The 23812-nt window shown below is 39.7% G+C and overlaps 1 protein-coding gene across 1 annotated transcript in view; it reads left to right on the forward strand.

The window, feature by feature from the left end:
* The window catches only part of OPN4 (opsin 4), a 106460-nt gene that overhangs the window by 53085 nt on the left and 29563 nt on the right, over positions 1 to 23812 (forward strand). The window contains exons 9-10 of the mRNA XM_053692864.1: positions 18413 to 18605; positions 22574 to 22726. Of these exons, the coding sequence (XP_053548839.1) occupies positions 18413 to 18605; positions 22574 to 22726 (346 nt within the window). The remainder of the gene's footprint in view (positions 1 to 18412; positions 18606 to 22573; positions 22727 to 23812) is intronic.

Below are 23812 nucleotides of genomic sequence, written 5' to 3' on the forward strand. Positions count from 1 at the left end.
TTTTTGTCACTGTTATAGCTTTAGACCATTCTTCTGGGGTGGCTTGAAATCGTAAATCTCTCTCCCACATAATGATATATGTTGATTTAAGGTAGGTGGGAGGATTCAGAATGTCTTGATATGATAGTGATAGGGCTTTAGGGATTTTTTTGGCGGTACGCCATCTCAGTTACCACATTGTTGGGGGACGAAGGGGAAGGGTTGTGAATCCCCACGAATGCAGGAGACTCCTCAGTCTCCAAAACTCGAACTGTAATAGTTGGGAAGGTTGGAATGTGGAGCGAAAAGTTGTGACATTCATTAGGTGCCCGTTAGGGAATAAGTCTTGTATGGTGGTAATTCCATGGGAATACCATAATGGGGGTTGTGAGTCTTGGAGGGCGCATAGCAAGCCCGAAAGTGTGTGAATCGGGGAGGGATGAGTGGCTATTTGAGGGAGTGGACTAGTTTTATCCCAGAACTTTAAGGCAGAGAGAACAATGAAATTCTGAATGTCAACGGAAGCTCTGATATGTTTAGGGATCCACAATAGGTCTGAGAGTGTAAGTGGGTGAGGAAGAGGGGCTTGCTCAAGGATCCACCATTTGCAATTAGAAGTTTTGGAGTTCCATGGCAGGATGTGAGCTAGTCTAGAAGCTTCATGGTAGTAAGCTAAGTTAGGGGCGCCAGCGCCCCCACTCAGTAGGGGTTGTTGTAAGATCCTAGTAGCCACTCTAGGGTGTTTATTTTTCCAGATAAATTTGTTGCATAGGAGCTGGAATTTCCCAATGAGGGACTTAGGAATGGGTATCGGTAATGTTCGGAACAAATATGTAAGTTTGGGGAGAAGGGTCATCTTAAAGGCTGCAATTCTGCCTAGCCAGGAGATGCTAGGGACATGCCATCGGTCAACAGTTTTTTTGAAGGAGTGTAGAAGGGGATAGAAGTTAGACTCTACTATGGTCGAGATGTTACAGGAGAGAAAGACTCCTAGATGTTTAAGGCGCTGCCGTGACCAATTAAAAGGATATCTCTTTTTAAGAGTGGAGAACTCTGAGTCAGAAATATTGATAGTATAGGCATCTGTTTTAGTCATGTTGAGCTTGTAGTAACTGACCGTACCAAATGTATGTAGGAGGTCGAATAGATTGGGTAGAGAGTGAACTGGGTCGCTTAAGAGTACTGTAAGGTCATCTGCAAATAGGGCGAGTTTATGGGTGTGTCCATCCAGGTTAATACCTTTAATGTTATCATGGGACCGAATGGACTCAGCAAGAGGTTCCATTGCCAGTGCAAAAATTAATGGAGACAGGGGGCATCCCTGCCTTGTACCATTGGAGATTGGGAAAGAGGGAGACTGGAACCCCAGGCCTCTAACAGATGCTGAAGGGGACGTATAGAGGGCTTTTACACGAGTGAGAAAATTATGTGGGAAATGGAATTTGTCGAGGACTTCAAAAAGGTATGACCAATTTACGCGGTCGAAGGCCTTTTCCGCGTCAAGGGCTAAGGTGGTACAGGGTATCTTTCGCCTCTTGGCCTCCAAGAATATATTTAAAAGGCGCCTAGTGTTATCAGGTCCCTCTCTATTAGGCGTGAATCCAACTTGATCCCAATCGAGTAGGGAGGGGAGAATGCTATTGAGCCTGTTTGCCAACACCTTAGCATATATCTTTGTATCTAGATTTAGAAGGGATATAGGGCGAAAGTTTTCGCAGATATTGGGGTCTTTACCAGGCTTAGGTATCGTCACTATTGTGGCAGATAGAAATTCGGGGGAGAAAGAGCCTTTCTCCCCTGCCATTGCAAAGACTCTGGAGAGTAGAGGGACAATGAGTGAGGTGAATTGTTTATAAAAAATGGCCGTAAAGCCATCTGGGCCTGGTGCTTTGTGATGTTTCAGTGATTTGATGGCTGTTTTTATTTCCCGCGCAGTGAGAGAAGAATCCATAAATGTTTTCTGTTCTTCAGTAAGAGTTGGGAGGGAGAGTGGATCAAGAAAAGCCCTAATACTCTCAAGCGTGGGTGTACGGTTATCCAAGAGGTCTTTCAGGTTGTAGAGGCCCTGATAGTAATTAGCGAAGGTCTTACCAATATCCATAGGCAGTCGAACCGGGCCTTTTTTCGTTTTAAGGTATGGTATTCGAGTATTAGCGGTTCTTTCTTTTAATCTGTTGGCCAGAAGTCGGTCCGCTTTGTTGCCTTTCGCGTAATACAATTGTTTGAGCTTGTTTATCTGCCATTGCAATCTAGTGTTTTCTATGGCGGAGATTTGGGCCTTCACTTCTTCCAGCTGAAGTAGAAGATTTGGGTCCAGGGTGTTTTTATGTTGGAGAGCTAAGGAACGGAGCTTAATGTGAAGCTGTGAAAGCGTTTCTCCTTGTTTCTTTTTATGTTTGGATGCTAGTTTAAAGAAAATGCCTCTAACATAAGCTTTAAGTGAGTCCCATAGACACTGATCATTGACTGCCCCATTGTCATTGATCCTTATGAATTGTTTGATTTCTTCTCTGAGTAAGTTTATATTCTCGGGATCCGCCAAGAGATATTCAGGCAGTTTCCAAGACGGTCTAGGGGTTGTATTATTGCTATTGCGCATTGTAATATGGACCGGGGAGTGGTCCGACCAAGTGCAGTCCAGTATCTGAGCAGATTGGATATTGTCTAAGAGACAGGGTTCGCAAAATATGAAGTCGATGCGTGAGTAGGAGGAATGTACCGTGGAAAAGTATGAATAGTCCCTAGTAGTCGGGTGTAGCGATCGCCAAATATCAAACAGGTTGTGGTGCGCAATCAAGGTGTTAAATTGCTTTGTGTTCTTGAGGAGAGAGGGGTCATAAGCTCTGTTTTTTGGGGAGCGCCTATCTAGGAGAGTATCCAAGACCATGTTAAAGTCCCCAGCTAGTATTAAGTTACCAGTTTTATGGGAATCTAGTAATCTTAAAAACTTCCTAAGGGAGTTATTTTGTCCAGAGTTGGGCCCATAATACGATGCCAAGGTATACGGTATACCTTCAAGTTTGCAATTCAGAATCAAGAATCTACCCTGAGGGTCTGTATGAGCATTTATCTTTTCAAAAAGAATATTCTTATGAATAAGAATTGCGACCCCTCTGGATTTGCCCATGAAAGATGCAGTCTCCATAACTGGATATTGTTGCGACTTGAGGGGAATTGGGGAGCCCGCAACCTAGTGGGTCTCCTGTAAAAATATCACCCTAGATTTTGTGTGGTTGAGGAAGCGTAGGAGTCTGCTTCATTTATTAGGGGTGTTGAGGCCTCTAACATTGTGGGAGGTAAATGATAAGGCCATATTCTCCAGAGGTATGTTATGAGATCAAGTTAAAGTGGGGTGTGATAATGGGAGAACAGGAGGGCGGAAGGGGGGGGAAGAGAAGTGAGGTAGGGGAGGAGGGAGGAAAAGGAAGAAAAAAAAAAAAAAAAAAAAGGAAAAGGTGGAAGGAGAAATGGAATGCGCGGTGCCTGCCTCGAAATAGATGGGAGGGAGAGTTCTTGTGCTGGGTTAATGGGGGTTGCGGTATAGACAAGAAGAACCGCTTTGGTAGTCTCCCCTGAAAGGGGAGCACGTTATGAACGGGGGGGAAATGTGTGGTAACTAGGGATTGACACTAGGTGTCAAATATATTTGTGTTTCCGGGAAAGTGGTCGCGAAAGGGTATAAGTGAACTAGGGGTTTGGGTTTTAGAAATGTGGAAGTAGATGGGTGGCCGCAGAAATTCGCCCACCTTTGATTATTGTGTAGTGTGACTATGTGTCACTGTGGTATAATTGTGTGGTGTTTTTGTTTTTAATGGGGGAAGTGAATTAGATTGGAAGCCTTTGATTTTCTGGGGTATAGGGAGCTAGTAATTTCATGTGTGGGGAAAAAGGCTGTGTGTGAAGACCGTAGACCTTCAATAGACGTGATAGCGTCTGAATTTAAGAGTGTTTTGAAGTGAGGTAGGCCTATTTGTGGGTTAGAATTGAGCAGAATAGGTGTCTGGATATACATGATATGTGATGGGATTAAGAGGGATCTAGAAACCAATGGGATTAGTGCTGGGTGTAAACAAGCTTATCTATCTTAAACAATGTAGGCAAACATAACATACCAGGAGGGTTTCAAAGTCATTCAGCAACGAAATGGGCCCGCCTCTGACACCGCTGCAGGTTTCTATTTACTTTTGTAATCAATTTTGCTCAGTTCTCTTGGTATATTTTTTAAAGAGTATCCCTACATGAACTCAGGAATGCGGATGTATCTGGCAGCAGTGTTTCAACAATGTTTACAGCAATGTTATACATATTTGCAAATACACGCTCCTAATCCTATAAGCCGACCTAGTTTTACTTTTCAACAAAGGATATTAAGGAAACAAAACACATTTCATTCTAGAAATAATCTGGAAGGTTTATGAAATTACATGTTCTATCTAAATCATAAATGTTTAATTTTGATTTGACTGTCCCTTTAAGAGAGGTCTCAAGTGGTGTATCCCTGCACAGTGCTGGATTTTCAAAACCTTGTGAAATTTGCAATTAGAAATTACTGTTAATTGTTTTTAAAAAATTAGTTTTGTGTGAACCTCATCTGCAATGAAGTATAAATATAAAGATGTTAACTTTAGTGACTGTTTAACCTCTTAAGGACATATGACAGAATTTTTCCGTCATAAAACAATTGAGCAAACTGAAAGCTGTGTCCTTAAAGGGTTAACACCAAAATTATTATTTTATCCACTCAAGAAAAACAGTAAATTAACATATTATCCATAGAAGAGATACAGCAAAACTATCCCTTTAAATGTGATTGTTATGTTTTTTTAATTCACAGAGCTACTGAAAAATAGATAATTAGTACTATAAAACCCTTTTTACATTCATACAATGACAATTTCATATTCTTGCTCTTTTCCATACAAGTATTTTTATCTCCGTCTCGGGATAAGCGATTCATTTCTCCAGTTTTGGGCAAATGCTGGGCTTGTTTTGCATTTTTATATAACTGCAAGTTCTCAGCAGGTATTCCTCTGTGTCTCCTTCATCCCTTGGCATCACAAACAGAGCAAAAAAAAAACCTCTCTGGTATTTGTTCATGCCTAAGGAACCAACGAAAGATGAAAGATTAAGGCTCATGCAAATGTAATTGCATCTGTTTGTTGCCTTCTTAGGATAATAACTGTGTCTATCCTCTGATCTAAAAATGCCAAGATTACTTGGAACTAAAACAAAGTACTTTACAAAATTGCAGCAATTGATAACTATGAACTTACATGCAAATTCCAGGCAACACCTGTCACCATTAATACAATGTAATATCACAAATTAAGCTGTTGCATTAATAAAAAAAAATCTACAATACCCTTGGTAGTTGTTTAGTTGCAGCTGAGCTGTTTTGATGTGGACTTTTGACATATATATATATATATATATATATATATATATATATATATATATATGTCTGTGTGTGTGTGTGTATGTGTGTTTGAGATGGTTAGTACCACCATTGTTTATTCCTATTTTTCAGCTTTGATACTTATTCAGACCTGAGTCTTAACTCTCCATATGATTAATTTATTGAATGTAACATTTAAATGTAATAAACAAAAAGTTTGATGCTTTTTTCACTGTGAAAATCTATCTTAAAACTCCACATAGAGAGAGAGAGAGAGGGGCATATGTATCAAGCTCGCCAGAAACAGCAGTTATGACGCAGCGGTCACAAAGACCGCTGCTCCATAACCTGTCCGCCTGCTCTGAGCAGGCGGATATACATCGCCCGAAATCAACCCAATCGAGTACGATCGGGTTGATTGACACCCCCCTGCTGGCGGCCTATTGGCCGCAAGTCTGCAGGGGGCGGCGTTGCACCAGCAGCTTGTGTGAGCTGCTGGTGCAATGCTGAATACGGCAAGCATATTGCTCGCCGTATTCAGCGAAGTCTGTCGGACCTGATCCGCACTGTCGGATCAGGTCCGCCAGACCTTGATAACTAGAGGCCAGAGAGAGAGAAAGAGAGAGAGAAAGAGAGAAAGAGAGAAAGAAAGAGAGAGAGAGAGAGAGAGAGAGAGAGAGGTAGAGGGAGAGCTAGAGAGAGAGATAAATCGTTAGAAAGAGAGAGAGAGAGCTAGAGAGAGAGATAGAGCTAGAAAGAGAGAGAGAGAGAGAGCTAGAGAGAGAGAGAGCTAGAGAGATAGAGATAGATAGAGATAGATAGAGAGAGAGAAAGAGAGTGAGTGAGAGAGATAGAGAGTGAGTGAGAGAGAGATAGAGAGAGAGTAAGTGAGTGAGTGAGAGAGATAGAGCTAGAGAGAGAGATTGAGAGATAGAGACAGAGTGAGTGAGTAAGTGAGTGAGAGATAGAGACAGAGTGAGTGAGTAAGTGAGTGAGTGAGAGAGATAGAGACAGAGTGAGTGAGTGAGTAAGTGAGAGAGAGAGACAGAGTGAGTGAGTAAGTGAGTGAGTGAGAGAGATAGAGACAGAGTGAGTGAGTGAGTAAGTGAGTGAGAGAGAGAGAGAGATAGAGACAGAGTGAGTGAGTAAGTGAGTGAGATAGAGAGAGATAGAGACAGAGTGAGTGAGTGAGTAAGTGAGTGAGAGAGAGAGTGATAGAGACAGAGTGAGTGAGTAAGGGAGTGAGAGAGAGGGATAGAGCTAGAAAGAGAGAGATAGAGAGAGAGAGATAGAGAGAGATAGATAGAGAGAGAGAGAAAAGAGAGTGAGTGAGAGAGAGAGTGAGTGAGAGAGATAGAGAGTGAGTGAGTGAGAGAGAGATAGAGAGAGATAGAGAGAGAGAGATAGAGCTAGAGAGAGAGAGAGAGAGATAGAGACAGAGTGAGTAAGTGAGTGAGTGAGAGAGAGAGAGAGATAGAGCTAGAGAGAGAGAGAGAGAGAGATAGAGACAGAGTGAGTAAGTGAGTGAGTGAGAGAGAGAGAGAGAGAGAGAGATAGAGAGAGAGAGAGAAAGAGAGTGAGTGAGAGAGAGAGTGAGTGAGAGAGATAGAGAGTGAGTGAGTGAGTGAGAGAGAGATAGAGAGAGATAGAGAGAGAGAGAGAGAGAGAGCTAGAGAGAGAGAGAGAGAGATAGAGACAGAGTGAGTAAGTGAGTGAGTGAGAGAGAGAGAGAGAGAGAGAGAGGGATAGCATAGACCAAGAGTAATTTGTCTCTATTCATCAAAATAATATTTCATTTTTAAATTGAAATTTCTGTTTTTAAACAAGAAAGGTAAATTCTGCAAAAAAACAATCCTGCTACATATATCCTAAAAAGTAAAATTCATACATGATGGCTGATGTAATGAGGGTAAGGATTTGCCACTCCCTATTAAGCAAAACAAAGCCAATCATCGACAAACACACGGGCACAGGGCACAATGCCCATAAGCACTATTTTTTACAACAGGTAACACAAACACACGGGCACAGGGCATAATGCCCATAAGCACTATTTTTTACAACAGGTAACACAAACACACGGACACAGGGCATAATGCCCATAAGCACTATTTTTTACAGCAGGTAACACAAACACACGGGCACAGGGCACAATGCCCATAAGCACTATTTTTTACAGCAGGTAACACAAACACACGGGCACAGGGCATAATGCCCATAAGCACTATTTTTTACAGCAGGTAACACAAACACACGGGCACAGGGCACAATGCCCATAAGCACTATTTTTTACAGCAGGTAACACAAACACACGGGCACAGGGCACAATGCCCATAAGCACTATTTTTTACAGCAGGTAACACAAACACACGGGCACAGGGCATAATGCCCATAAGCACTATTTTTTACAGCAGGTAACACAAACACACGGGCACAGGGCACAATGCCCATAAGCACTATTTTTTACAGCAGGTAACACAAACACACGGGCACAGGGCACAATGCCCATAAGCACTATTTTTTACAGCAGGTAGCACAAACACACGGGCACAGGGCATAATGCCCATAAGCACTATTTTTTACAACAGGTAACACAAACACACGGACACAGGGCATAATGCCCATAAGCACTATTTTTTACAGCAGGTAACACAAACACACGGGCACAGGGCATAATGCCCATAAGCACTATTTTTTACAACAGGTAACACAAACAAACGGGCACAGGGCACAATGCCCATAAGCACTATTTTTTACAGCAGGTAACACAAACACACGGGCACAGGGCACAATGCCCATAAGCACTATTTTTTACAACAGGTAACACAAACACACGGGCACAGGGAACAATGCCCATAAGCACTATTTTTTACAACAGGTAACACAAACACGCGGGCACAGGGCATAATGCCCATAAGCACTATTTTTTACAACAGGTAACACAAACACACGGGCACAGGGCACAATGCCCATAAGCACTATATTTTACAGCAGGTAACACAAACACACGGGCACAGGGCATAATGCCCATAAGCACTATTTTTTACAACAGGTAACACAAACACATGGGCACAGGGCACAATGCCCATAAGTACTATATTTTACAACAATTAACACAAACACACGGGCACAGGGCACAATGCCCATAAGCACTATTTTTTACAACAGGTAATACAAATACACGGGCACAGGGCACAATGCCCATAAGCACTATTTTTTACAGCAAGTAACACAAACACACGGGCACAGGGCACAATGCCCATAAGTACTATTTTTTACAACAGGTAACACAAACACACGGGCACAGGGCACAATGCCCATAAGCACTATTTTTTACAGCAGGTAACACAAACACACGGGCACAGGGCACAATGCCCATAAGCACTATTTTTTACAACAGGTAATACAAACACACGGGCACAGGGCACAATGCCCATAAGCACTATTTTTTACAACAGGTAATACAAACACACGGGCACAGGGCACAATGCCCATAAGCACTATTTTTTACAACAGGTAACACAAACACACGGGCACAGGGCACAATGCCCATAAGCACTATTTTTTACAGCAGGTAACACAAACACACGGGCACAGGGCACAATGCCCATAAGTACTATTTTTTACAACAGGTAACACAAACACACGGGCACAGGGCACAATGCCCATAAGCACTATTTTTTACAGCAGGTAACACAAACACAAGGGCACAGGGCACAATGCCCATAAGCACTATTTTTTACAACAGGTAATACAAACACACGGGCACAGGGCACAATGCCCATAAGCACTATTTTTTACAGCAGGTAACACAAACACAAGGGCACAGGGCACAATGCCCATAAGCACTATTTTTTACAGCAGGTAACACAAACACACGGGCACAGGGCATAATGCCCATAAGCACTATTTTTTACAGCAGGTAACACAAACACACGGGCACAGGGCCTAATGCCCATAAGTATTATTTTTTACAACAGGTAACACAAACACACGGGCACAGGGCATAATGCCCATAAGCACTATTTTTTACAACAGGTAACACAAACACACGGGCACAGGGCACAATGCCCATAAGCACTATTTTTTACAACAGGTAACACAAACACACGGGCACAGGGCACAATGCCCATAAGCACTATTTTTTACAACAGGTAACACAAACACACGGGCACAGGGCACAATGCCCATAAGCACTATTTTTTACAACAGGTAACACAAACACACGGCACAGGGCATAATGCCCATAAGCACTATTTTTTACAGCAGGTAACACAAACACACGGGCACAGGGCATAATGCCCATAAGCACTATTTTTTACAGCAGGTAACACAAACACACGGCACAGGGCATAATGCCCATAAGCACTATTTTTTACAACAGGTAACACAAACACACGGGCACAGGGCACAATGCCCATAAGCACTATTTTTTACAGCAGGTAACACAAACACACGGGCACAGGGCCTAATGCCCATAAGCACTATTTTTTACAACAGGTAACACAAACACACGGGCACAGGGCACAATACCCATAAGAACTATTTTTTACAGCAGGTAACACAAACACACGGGCACAGGGCACAATGCCCATAAGCACTATTTTTTACAACAGGTAACACAAACACACGGGCACAGGGCACAATGCCCATAAGCACTATTTTTTACAGCAGGTAACACAAACACACGGGCACAGGGCCTAATGCCCATAAGCACTATTTTTTACAACAGGTAACACAAACACACGGGCACAGGGCACAATACCCATAAGAACTATTTTTTACAGCAGGTAACACAAACACACGGGCACAGGGCACAATGCCCATAAGCACTATTTTTTACAACAGGTAACACAAACACACGGCCACAGGGCACAATGCCCATAAGCACTATTTTTTACAACAGGTAACACAAACACACGGCACAGGGCATAATGCCCATAAGCACTATTTTTTACAGCAGGTAACACAAACACACGGGCACAGGGCATAATGCCCATAAGCACTATTTTTTACAGCAGGTAACACAAACACACGGCACAGGGCATAATGCCCATAAGCACTATTTTTTACAACAGGTAACACAAACACACGGGCACAGGGCACAATGCCCATAAGCACTATTTTTTACAGCAGGTAACACAAACACACGGGCACAGGGCCTAATGCCCATAAGCACTATTTTTTACAACAGGTAACACAAACACACGGGCACAGGGCACAATACCCATAAGAACTATTTTTTACAGCAGGTAACACAAACACACGGGCACAGGGCACAATGCCCATAAGCACTATTTTTTACAACAGGTAACACAAACACACGGGCACAGGGCACAATGCCCATAAGCACTATTTTTTACAGCAGGTAACACAAACACACGGGCACAGGGCATAATGCCCATAAGCACTATTTTTTACAACAGGTAACACAAACACACGGGCACAGGGCATAATGCCCATAAGCACTATTTTTTACAGCAGGTAACACAAACACACGGGCACAGGGCACAATGCCCATAAGCACTATTTTTTACAACAGGTAACACAAACACATGGGCACAATGCCCATAAGCACTATTTTTTACAACAGGTAACACAAACACACGGGCACAGGGCACAATGCCCATAAGCACTATTTTTTACAACAGGTAACACAAACACACGGGCACAGGGCATAATGCCCATAAGCACTATTTTTTACAGCAGGTAACACAAACACACGGGCACAGGGCACAATGCCCATAAGCACTATTTTTTACAGCAGGTAACACAAACACACGGGCACAGGGCACAATGCCCATAAGCACTATTTTTTACAACAGGTAACACAAACACACGGGCACAGGGCATAATGCCCATAAGCACTATTTTTTACAACAGGTAACACAAACACACGGGCACAGGGCATAATGCCCATAAGCACTATTTTTTACAGCAGGTAACACAAACACACGGGCACAGGGCACAATGCCCATAAGCACTATTTTTTACAGCAGGTAACACAAACACACGGGCACAGGGCATAATGCCCATAAGCACTATTTTTTACAACAGGTAACACAAACACACGGGCACAGGGCACAATGCCCATAAGCACTATTTTTTACAGCAGGTAACACAAACACACGGGCACAGGGCACAATGCCCATAAGTACTATTTTTTACAGCAGGTAACACAAACACGCGGGCACAGGGCATAATGCCCATAAGCACTATTTTTTACAGCAGGTAACACAAACACACGGGCACAGGGCACAATGCCCATAAGCACTATTTTTTACAGCAGGTAACACAAACACACGGGCACAGGGCACAATGCCCATAAGCACTATTTTTTACAGCAGGTAACACAAACACACGGGCACAGGGCATAATGCCCATAAGCACTATTTTTTACAGCAGGTAACACAAACACACGGGCACAGGGCACAATGCCCATAAGCACTATTTTTTACAGCAGGTAACACAAACACACGGGCACAGGGCACAATGCCCATAAGCACTATTTTTTACAACAGGTAACACAAACACACGGGTACAGGGCACAATGCCCATAAGCACTATTTTTTACAGCAGGTAACACAAACACACGGGCACAGGGCATAATGCCCATAAGCACTATTTTTTACAGCAGGTAACACAAACACACGGGCACAGGGCACAATGCCCATAAGCACTATTTTTTAAAGCAGGTAACACAAACACATGGGCACAGGGCACAATGCCCATAAGCACTATTTTTTACAGCAGGTAACACAAACACATGGGCACAGGGCACAATGCCCATAAGCACTATTTTTTACAGCAGGTAACACAAACACACGGGCACAGGGCACAATGCCCATAAGCACTATTTTTTACAACAGGTAACACAAACACACGGGCACAGGGCACAATGCCCATAAGCACTATTTTTTACAGTAGGTAACACAAACACACGGGCACAGGGCACAATGCCCATAAGCACTATTTTTTACAGAAGGTAACACAAACACACGGGCACAGGGCACAATGCCCATAAGCACTATTTTTTACAACAGGTAACACAAACAAATGGGCACAGGGCACAATGCCCATAAGCACTATTTTTTACAGTAGGTAACACAAACACACGGGCACAGGGCACAATGCCCATAAGCACTATTTTTTACAGCAGGTAACACAAACACACGGGCACAGGGCACAATGCCCATAAGCACTATTTTTTACAACAGGTAACACAAACACACGGGCACAGGGCACAATGCCCATAAGCACTATTTTTTACAGTAGGTAACACAAACACACGGGCACAGGGCATAATGCCCATAAGCACTATTTTTTACAACAGTTAACACAAACACACGGGCACAGGGCACAATGCCCATAAGCACTATTTTTTACAACAGGTAACACAAACACACGGGCACAGGGCACAATGCCCATAAGTACTATTTTTTACAACAGGTAACACAAACACACAGGCACAGGGCATAATGCCCATAAGCACTATTTTTTACAACAGGTAACACAAACACACGGGCACAGGGCACAATGCCCATAAGTACTATTTTTTACAACAGGTAACACAAACACACGGGCACAGGGCATAATGCCCATAAGCACTATTTTTTACAACAGGTAACACAAACACACGGGCACAGGGCACAATGCCCATAAGTACTATTTTTTACAACAGGTAACACAAACACACGGGCACAGGGCACAATGCCCATAAGCACTATTTTTTACAACAGGTAACACAAACACACGGGCACAGGGCATAATGCCCATAAGCACTATTTTTTACAACAGGTAACACAAACACACGGGCACAGGGCACAATGCCCATAAGCACTATTTTTTACAACAGGTAACACAAACACACGGGCACAGGGCCTAATGCCCATAAGCACTATTTTTTACAGCAGGTAACACAAACACACGGGCACAGGGCACAATGCCCATAAGCACTATTTTTTACAACAGGTAACACAAGTGGCTCTAGAATATAACATTTGACAGTACAAAAAGGTGACCACATAGCATTGTTGCAGGGTACAGTACCTTATCTTCTGCTATATGTTTTTATCATTATTATATCTTTTTAAAATTCCCTTTTACCTCACTCTGGAAACATGCGCAAGATGTCCTGCCTTGCAGATTCACTGCAGCGCACACATTCCAGCTTTGGGAGGGGCGCTAAAGTAATAAATAGGGTGCATGGAGATGCTCTTAAAGGGATATGAAAAACAAATGTAAATTGTTATTCAGACAGAGCACATTTTAAGTTTCCAATGTACTTCTATTATAAAAATGTTTTTAATTCCCATGGTATTCTTTGTTGAAGAGATACCTAGGTATCTGGAGCACTACAGAAGATAGTGCTGCCATCTAGTGTCCTTGGAAATGTATAACTTTCTTGCAAAACTGCTGCCGTATAGTGCTCCAGAAATGTGCACACTCCTGAGTTTATGTGGCCGATTTATCAATGTCTGACATGATCCACTGTAGCATAAGCTGTCGGCATTTAACATTGCACAAGGAGATCTGGTGAACTGCTTGTGCAATGCGGCCCACTGCAGATTCGCCCGCTAGCAGGGGGTGCCAACCCCATCGTACACGATCAGACGGATTGCTGTCCACAGCCTCAGAGGAGGCGTACGAGTTAAGGAGCAGCGGTCTTAAAACCGCTGCTTCTTAACTCCTGTTTCCGGGGAGCCTGAAGGCTCGAGCGGAAACAGCAGCATTAGGGCACATTCGGCTCTTAATAAATTGGCCCCTATGTCTATGCTTTTCAACAAAGAATACCAAAGGAACAAAGAAAATGTTAAAATTCTTTAAAGTTAGAATGTAGTGAATCATTAAAGAAAATGTTTGTGTTTCATGTCCCTTTAAGTGTTCTAGGCAATAAAACATAATATAAATGATTGTATTTTCCTTTGATGCAAAACTATTTTCCAAGTATAGAAATATAATTTAACAGCTATATTGGTTCAGTTTTCCTATGAATAGAATTATAACAGATGAATTGTTTGTTTCAATAGCTTTTCATACATGTTTACATTTGATAAATGCATTGATTTTGCTTAAAGGGACACTGAACCCAAATTTTTTCTTTCGTGATTCAGATAGAGCATTACATTTTAAGCAACTTTCTAATTTACTCCTATTCTCACATTTTTTTATTTGCAATGCAAGAATGTAAGTTTAGATGCCGGCCCATTTTTGGTGAACAACCTGGGTTGTTCTTGCTGATTGGTGGATAAATTCATCCACCAATAAAAAAAGTGCTGTCCAGAGTACTAAACCAAAAAAAAGCTTAGATGCATTCTTTTTCAAATAAAGATAGCAAGAGAACAAAGTAAAATTGATAATAGGAGTCAATTAGAAAGTTGCTTAAAATCGCATGCTCTATCTGAATCACAAAAGAAAGGCATGGTATTTAAAAGCCTCTTTACTGTATAGAGGAGTGGTTGCTTTACCTCTGTAGAAGAAACACATACAGATGTGTACAGGAGGCCAAACCATTTGAGCATTTGCTAGATCACTTTTCTTAAAGGGACATTCTGATGAAATTTAAATGTACAGCGGTCAATTTTTATTTTAGCTAGAAGCATTTCTGCAATACAGGTGGCCCTCAGTTTACAACGGTTCAATTTACACCGTTTCAGAATAACAACCTTTTTTCCCAGTCATGTGACTGCTATTGAAAAGCATTGAGAAGCAGTGCATTTATTAAAATAGCCAGTAGGTGGAGCTGTCCGCTTGTGTTGCAGCAAAGCCAAGCAAGCAGAAATTAATCAGTTTAACCAGACCTGAGCTATCTAGCAGATTTCAAAGGAACAAGATCTTCCTGTCTATAAATCAGCCCAGATTGGAATGCATAGAAAGAACTGTTTGTAGAAAAATGCAAGTGAAGTCTGTGTTGTGTGATTATTTTATTAGGTTTATAATGCTGTTTAGCATTTAAAGTCTTCATTTCAAAGCTTTAAAAATAATGTATTAGGTGTTACTTGTGACAATTTTGAGAGGGGCCTGGAACCTATCTCCCTCACTTCCCATTGACTTACATTATAAACTGAGTTTCAATTTACAACAGTTTCGATTTACAACCATTCCTTCTGGAACCTAACCCCGGCGTAAACTGAGGGCTACCTGTATACTTGTGCTAGCAAACATGATAATGTAATAATGTTGTGTGCAAAACTCATCAAACAAAATGCAAATTGCTTCACTCCCAGCTCACTGAGCACAGCTGTGAATACAAATGTTCAGGGTCTATGGCTGAATGCTGTCACGTGCGCTGAATTACTGATAACTATTACTAGAAGCACTTCCTCTTTCTGCCACTAAAGCGAAACATAGGTCATAGTAATTAAAGATTAGAGTTAAAGGGACATTAAACCCACAATTTTTCTTTCATGATTCAGATAGAGAATACAATATTTAAAAAGTTTCCAATTGACGTCTATTATCAAATTTATTTCATTCTGATGTTATTCTGTGTTAAAGAGATACCTAGGTATGTAGCGTGCACATGCCTGAAGCACTACACGACAGGAAATAGTGCTGCCCTCTAGTGCCACTGCTAATGTATAACATTGTTGTAAAACTGCTGCCCTATAGTGCTGCAGACACGTGCACACTCCTGAGCTTACATTTCTGCTGTTCAACAAAGGCTAACATGAAAACGAAGACAATAAGTAAATTGTTTAAAATTATAGCAACAAATAACAATTATTGTAAACCTATGCCCAGTGCCTTTATTTTGCTGCGGCTTCACTCTTTAGCTAAGCGGCTCCGGTGGCCCACAGCACTGCTAATTATTTCAAAGAGGTGACGTTTTCACCTCTTAGCCAATAGCTGTGCGGGCCGATTGGCATTATGCTGCAGGCATGCATGGCTATTGGCTAAGAGGTAGAAACGTCACCTCACTTAAAAAACAGAGCAGTGATGTGGGCCGACAGAGACGCTTACCTAAGCAGTGAAGCCGTAGCGTTGTTTTTTTAAACTGACGAATGAAGGTGACCTTTATTTTTAGTGATGGTAAATCTTCGCATTTTTGAAATGCTAGGGTTTGCCATCAGTTAAGTCCTGCAATGAATTGTGCTTTAGTCTTTTTGTATCCTTGTAGAGCATACCTAGGTAGGCTCAAGTGCAGCAATGCACTATTGGGGTTCCATTAAAGAGAATGGAAAGAGATAAGAGAGAAAACAACAGTTGTGCTGTTGGTTGGTTATTCTCTTGACTATTTGAAGACATTTTAGGGGAATGAATAACAGTTGATGCCACTTATAGAACAAGTCTACGATTAAGGCGCACCATAGAAATCGTGTACTCATGAATAATATTTAAAGGGACACTGAACCCAAATGTTTTCATTTGTGATTCAGATAGAGCATGCAATTTTAAGCAACTTTCTAATTTACTCCTATTAGCAAATGTTCTTCATTCTCTTTGTATCATTATTTGAAAAGCAAAATTGTAAGTTTAGATGCCGGCCCATTTTGGTGAATAACCTGAGTTGTTCTTCCTAATTGGTGGATACATTCATCCACCAATAAACAAGTGCTGTCCAAGGTTCTGGACTTTCTTTTTCAAATAAAGATAGCAAGAGGACAAAGAAAAATTGATAATAGGAGTAAATTAGAAAGTTGCTTAAAATTGTATGCTCTATCTGAATCACAAAATAACAAAATTTGGGTTCAGTGTCCCATTAAGGGTTTCCTTTTTTATATAACTTTGTTATCATTATTTTTGTATTCTGATCACACTACAACAAAGCAAGGAAGAGTCTCCATATGGTCTCTGCCATGTGTAATCAGGACCGTCTTTAACACAGGGCAAAAGGGGCAGTTGCCCTGGGCCCAGTCTTTGTTGAGGGGCCCAAGAATCCTAAAAAAACCAAAAACGTGCCAATGTCATGTGACATTCCAAGCTAGTGCCATGTGCTGTTTTAGATGTGCACTGTGCAGCACTGGATGCTAAGCCCTAACTAGGCATCCAGTCAATCCAACTGCATCAGAAAAGGTTCTGCTGGGGTTACCACTGTTACCAGGTAACTGCTCTGGTGGTGGGGATTGTTTCTGGGTAGCGCTCACTATAGGCACATGCAGCAGAAAGCTGGAGTGGCAGGCACGTGAGGATTTGAGCATTTGTGCAGCTGCACACACCGCTCTCTTCAGTCTTGAGGCTGTGTGACTCAACTCACACTGTATCCATGCAGCCTTGGGCAGACAGCATCCAGTCTGCTGGTCCCCTTAGCCCTGCTCTTTCTGCTGTGGCTCTAAGATCAACTAACTGAAGTTTGTTAGGAAAACAGTGCTTTGTAGAAAGGTGTCAGTGGGAAGAATAAGTGTGTACAGATGCCCCTCCCCCATGCAGCATTGTCTAGTGCAGGATGAGAGGGAACTTGTTCCTAGCAAAGTAGTGACATGTGCTGCTGTGACTGATGTATAGTGTCATGCTGATACTTCACACATTAAGGTAAGGTTTATTTTTATAGTTTTTATTTCTGTCTGTTTAAGATTTTACAGCTTCCCATAGTAGTTCTACTGTTCCAGTCAGTAAACTTATATCTGTCTGCACCTCTATGTTTCCGCCTCAGTCTTTACCTTGCTTTGCTCCTGTTGGCTGCCCTAAATCTCTTTAACCAGCTAACCTCACACCAGAATCACATTCAAAATCATATTAAATTAATCCAGAGTGGAGGAATTTATATATTTATTTACTTATTAGTACTGCTTAGGTCCAGTTTCACATATTGCAATTTTTTTTTAATGATTCGCCCAGCAGTGGATGATCCACTGCTGGGCTTATAATTTAAAAAAATATATAAAATAAATTGATTTAGCTGTTTTTTGGGATGTTGGGGTAGAGAGCGAAATTGCATGGGGGGGGGGGGGGGGCTAGAAAATGTTTGCCCAGGGTCCAGTCAGTATTAAAGACGGCCCTGTGTGTAATGATAGAAATTCTATTTTCAGGTGAAATTCTACAGTGTTAAAACCACTGCCACACTTATAAAATTCATTATACTTATTTTGTGTCTTCCAGGATGGCAATCGCCAAGTACATCCCCTGTCTGGGGTCATTATTGAGGGTTTCACGCAAAGACTCCAGAACGTACAGCAGTTACCCTTCCTCCCGACGTTCTACTGTTACCAGCCACTGTAGTCAGTCTTCTGAAATCGGGGGGCATCATCCAAAATTAAAGGGTCGTCTACCCTCTGTGTCAGATAGTGAATCGGTAAGAAATACTATACTGCATTGTGAGTGCACATAAAATATTTACTATTAAAGTGTTAAAGGGACCACAGTTTTAGCTTTTAGTATTAAAAATGTTGCTGCTCTAACCATAACCTCTAACAGAACCATATTGAATATGGGAGAAAAATTCTAAATTTTGTAACATTTTAAATGTACCTTTACGATTGATATTCTTCCAGTGCCGACATTTGGGTAAGATGCCCAGTATTTATGCATGGTTTTATATGTGTTTGTGCATAACTGATACAACCTACAAGCTGATGTGGTCTCACACAGATGTGTAGGTTCATTTTAAAATGATTGATTCTAGTTAACTATGTATGTAACACCATATGGGGTTAAACACATAGATAAAATTATGTTCTGTTTTTGTTTTTTTTAAATCTACTTTAATTAAAGTTGTGGCATTTCTGAGAAAAAAATCCCCTTCCTCAGACAAGATATTATCTGAGAAAGGGGAGATTTTTTACCACAAAAAACCCCATAACTTTTTGAACTGATTTTACTTGTGTCTTTGATGGACTGTCTACTTATCTATGTGATATCTTCATGAAATGTAAAACTACTAAAGGTCTCATCAAGAGGGTAGATAGTTCAGGTGATACAGTACCTTAGTTACTGGTATGTTAACAAGTTCACAATATACTCAAAGGCAGCTGATAAATTATTGATATTCGTGTATTAGATGGTTGTGCATGAAAATCCCAGTAGATCAGCAGTTTTTGAAATACTCAGACCAGCCCGTCTGGCACCAACAACCATGCCACGCTCAAAGTCACTTAAATACTCTTTCTTCCACATTCTGATGCTTGGTTTAAACTTCAGCAAGTCATCTTCACCACGTCTAGATGCCTAAATGCATTGAGTTGCTGCCATGTGATTGGCTGATTAGCAATTTGTGTGACCAAACAATTAAACAGGTGTACCTTATAAAGTGGCCGGTGAGTGTGTAAGTGTGTGTGTATATATATATATATATATATATATATATATATACATACATACATACATATATTTACATACATACATACATATATTTACATACATACATACATATATTTACATACATACATATATTTACATACATACACATAGTCTGTATGCATATATATAGTAAAGCCCTTTGCAGCACTTTTTTGTCAAACACCTTATACCATAAATCTTTTTTATTCAGACAACATTTAAATGAGTGTAACTGTACTTTTACATGTATTTATGTTGTGTTTAGTACAACCTTTTTTTTTCTTACCCTACCCTTTACGCTGCCTCTGAAGTCACGCTAACCCACAAGCACACATCGCCATTGTGCTCTCATGTTCACATTTACTTTCAACTTGTTATATGAATGCTAATTCTGTTGCGCGCAAACAGCCGCAAAAAAATATCGCTTGCGCGCTACAGTAATCTTGCCCATAGTTTGAAATAGTTCTTAGGATAACTATATACATATAGTTGACATTTTTTAAAATGTAACAGTATTTGCCCTTATTAAAGTTTTTCTCCATGAGTCAACATCTCTTTCTGTAAAGCAAAACATCAGCAAATTACTCCTGAACCTAATACCATTCAACCTGAGATCATAACCACTTGTTAGTTTTTTTTTTCATTTCACATTTCATCTGTTCATTCAACAAGTTTTTCATATCACTACTCCTTCTGTAATATCTGTAATATCAAACCAATAAGAAGAGCAAGATTTATCAATTTGCGAGCAGACAGGATTCACATTTTGTGAACCTGTCCGCATCTTATCGCAAATAGTGGGGCGAATGTGTTCCCAATATTTGTGTTCCCTGGTGCAATACCGCCTCTCTATCCTCACACAAACGATTTCGTTAGAGTAGAGCTTGTCAATTACCCTGGTAAAATGAATCCGTGGTGATTGCCTCGTAATAAATCTAGACCCAACTCTTTGGAAATCATCTGCAAAAAGACACACTTTCCCCTGCAACCCACAACCAATCTCAATGATAAAGAAACATGACCAATAACTGACGCCTGAAGAGTACCTCTATCTATCAACTTTATAACATAGTTAAAGAAATCATCTTGATAAGTATGACATTAATTTCCATACTATTGATGTTAAACTGGCAGGCCTGTAGTTACCAGACTATTGCCCATAGTCATTTTCAAGAAGAGGGACTACCTTAGCAATTTTCCAATCACTAAAAACAACTACAGTGATTGTATCCATATATTGTATTTTAGAGCACCTAGCACAAATCCAGTATTATTTGTTACCCTTAGATGAATATTATTTATCACTTCTATTTTTTAAAATGTCAGCAAAACTTCATCCTGTAAAAAAAGAGGTGCTAGCCACCATACTGTTTATAGTAGCATCATTCAGTTGGGTGATCCTATATTCATAATCTATTGTGAACACAAAACTGAAGGAATTATTTAAACAGTCTGCAATATGCTTATCTTCCTCTACCACTATCCCTCCCATAGTTTTTCTCTTTTCACTGATACATCTAAAGAAGATTTTATAAAAAAAAATTCACTGACTGTAATATTCTCTCCTATGCATGAGCTTTATCCTTCTCAGTTAATCAGTTAAAGAGTCACAATATTTCCATATCTTCACCTGACTGTGTTTGTATTTTTTTAAGCTATCTTTTTGTCTTTACAGTATGTGCTACATCTCCGAAAACCCTAATGGTTTCCTTCTCATTTTCCGTTTACAAACAACCTTAAAGGGATAGGAAAAAGTTTGTTTCATTGTTGTAATTAAAAAAAAAAGGTAGTGGCTTAATATAAATCATTGCAATATGTAGTAGTCATCATTTTAAAAGTTTTTTTACCTTTTATTTATTTTTTTAAAACTTAATTTGTGCTGTGTTTGTTACTTCCTGTCACAGCCGTACAAGAAGGCTATGGTCTCAACAGGAAGGTTTATCAAGAGTCATGTCATAAAATGCCTAGAGTAACATGAGCTGGTTTACTATAAAGTGAGTACTAGATAAACTGGGAGTCAGGTTTGCCCATGCTCAGAAGAGGCCAAATGCAACCTAAGTTGCCAACATATTAGGTCTCTCATTTCCCTAAGGGCATTTCTAAGTGCTCATTTTGCAAGAAAACAAGTACGTTGTTTACTGTTTTTTTTAACACAATTTATTTTTTCATATTTACTTTGATTTAACATATTTGTTTTTACTAAAGGAAAATTGTTAAATATCCCTTTAATATCGTGTGCATTGGCATCTAAAAAAATATATTAATATTCCAATTTTTCTCAATTCTAAAGAACTGTTATTTCAGCCTTTCTAATTTCTGTAACTTTTGTTTAGTGGGGATAAGGCAAAAAATATTGCCAGAGTTTAGTTTCCCACTTAAACACAAAAAAATCAGGAAATTCCTGCTTTTCGTTATCTATTTTTCATTGTTTTTCTTTTATTAACCTTTAATACTGGACAATATCTGGACAATATGTTTCATCCTCTGGTGATTTTCTCTCTTTATCTTTCAGGATGTGAAAGTAAATGTGACATTGACTGTTTCATTCTGTGCCATTCTTTCTTCTCCTTCCAGTCTATTGCATCTCTATGTGCCATTTCTTTGTAGATACTTCCTCCCAAAATCATTTAAGGGACATTAAATTCCATTTTCCCCCCATAAATCATTCTGCAATTTACTTCTGAAAATCATATTTTTCCAATAACCCTAGAGACGGTGAGTGTGCTACTGACCTTTCAACACTTTGCACAGTATTTCCTTGATTAGGACAGTAACTTGTTTATATCTGCTATATCTGCCCCTAATTTGCCACAGAAAAAAAATAAGATATACACACTTGAGGTTTTTTCAAGAGGTTTGTCATGTTAATGAAATGACAGTTTTAAATTATCTTTTGCAGTGCAGTGCCTATTTGTTAATATATAAAACACATAAATAAATAAATAAATTAATGTCCCTTTGGTGACTCTCTGGTATTCATTACAGGGCTGGACTGATACTGAAGCTGATATCAATAGTATGGCCTCCAGACCAGCCAGTAGGCAGGTATCCTATGAAATGAGCAAAAGCACTTCTGAGAGCAATGATATTAAATCCAAAACTGTGCTGAAAAGTCATGATTCTGGAATTTTTGAGAAGGTAAATCAGCATTTTAAATAAATCATTATGTAATTTTGCTGTCAGTGGGAAAATAATTGAAACCACAAACATACAAATTCCAGAGATCCCAAGCTAAACACTGAAATGATGGCTCGCAATAAGGGTCATTTTATTGCAAACAGTGTTAAGCCCTACAATACCTGTTAAAAAGTGGTTATTTCTTTGTATTGATTTATCTATTTATTTTATTTTATATATCTTAATAATAACAATGATAATAATACTAATAATAAAAATAGGAATAATGATAATAAATATAATAATGATTATAATAAAAATGATAATAATAATTATTATTATTATCAGTATGATTACTTTTATTTATTTATGTATTTATTATATCTTTCAAGAGCTTAGTGAGCTAAAAAAAATTACTTTTTCTTTCCTTTTGCCTTACTTGTTATTTTTCTTTTCATTTTTATAACATTGTAAGAAGTCTATATTTTTATTGTGAAAAAAGAATAATAAAGCACTAAAATGGTACATTAGTCAAATTTTAATAAAAAAAAATTGAGGTTTTTTTATTTATGCTTCAAGATTTTGTTGGGGGGGTATTGCTTATTTTTGGTATATTGCTTTCCTTTATACATTTTTTTTAGTTAAATTAATTTTTAAGTGTAGTCTTCGTAAATCCAGTTTTGTCATGACTGCATGACACTTGAAAAATAAGTTTTTCTTTGTAAGCCAGTATTGCCAAATTCTAGTAAAAAACTATTCAGGATTTCTAAACCTTCCTGTCAACATCAATGAGTCAATCAAATCTCAATTTTCTCTTGGGCTGAGAAGTCGTTAAATTTTGGTGCTGTGCTTATTCAAAATCTGATACATTTTCTTTAAATATATATTATAGCATCACATTTTTATGGTGGCTGTTTGCTATTAGATAATGCTATTATTCCTAAAATAACAGTAATAATAATTATGTAATTGTTTATTTGCATGAAAGTGCTGATTCAAACACCCAAGAAAATACACGTTTGTAAATCCTGAAGCCTTCATTTAACAGACAAATACTTCCATCTCATGAACGATTCTTACTGTATGAAACAAGTTCTTTGTAAAGTC

The sequence above is a fragment of the Bombina bombina genome, chromosome 9 (genome assembly GCF_027579735.1).
Source record: "Bombina bombina isolate aBomBom1 chromosome 9, aBomBom1.pri, whole genome shotgun sequence".
Lineage (NCBI taxonomy): Eukaryota > Metazoa > Chordata > Amphibia > Anura > Bombinatoridae > Bombina > Bombina bombina.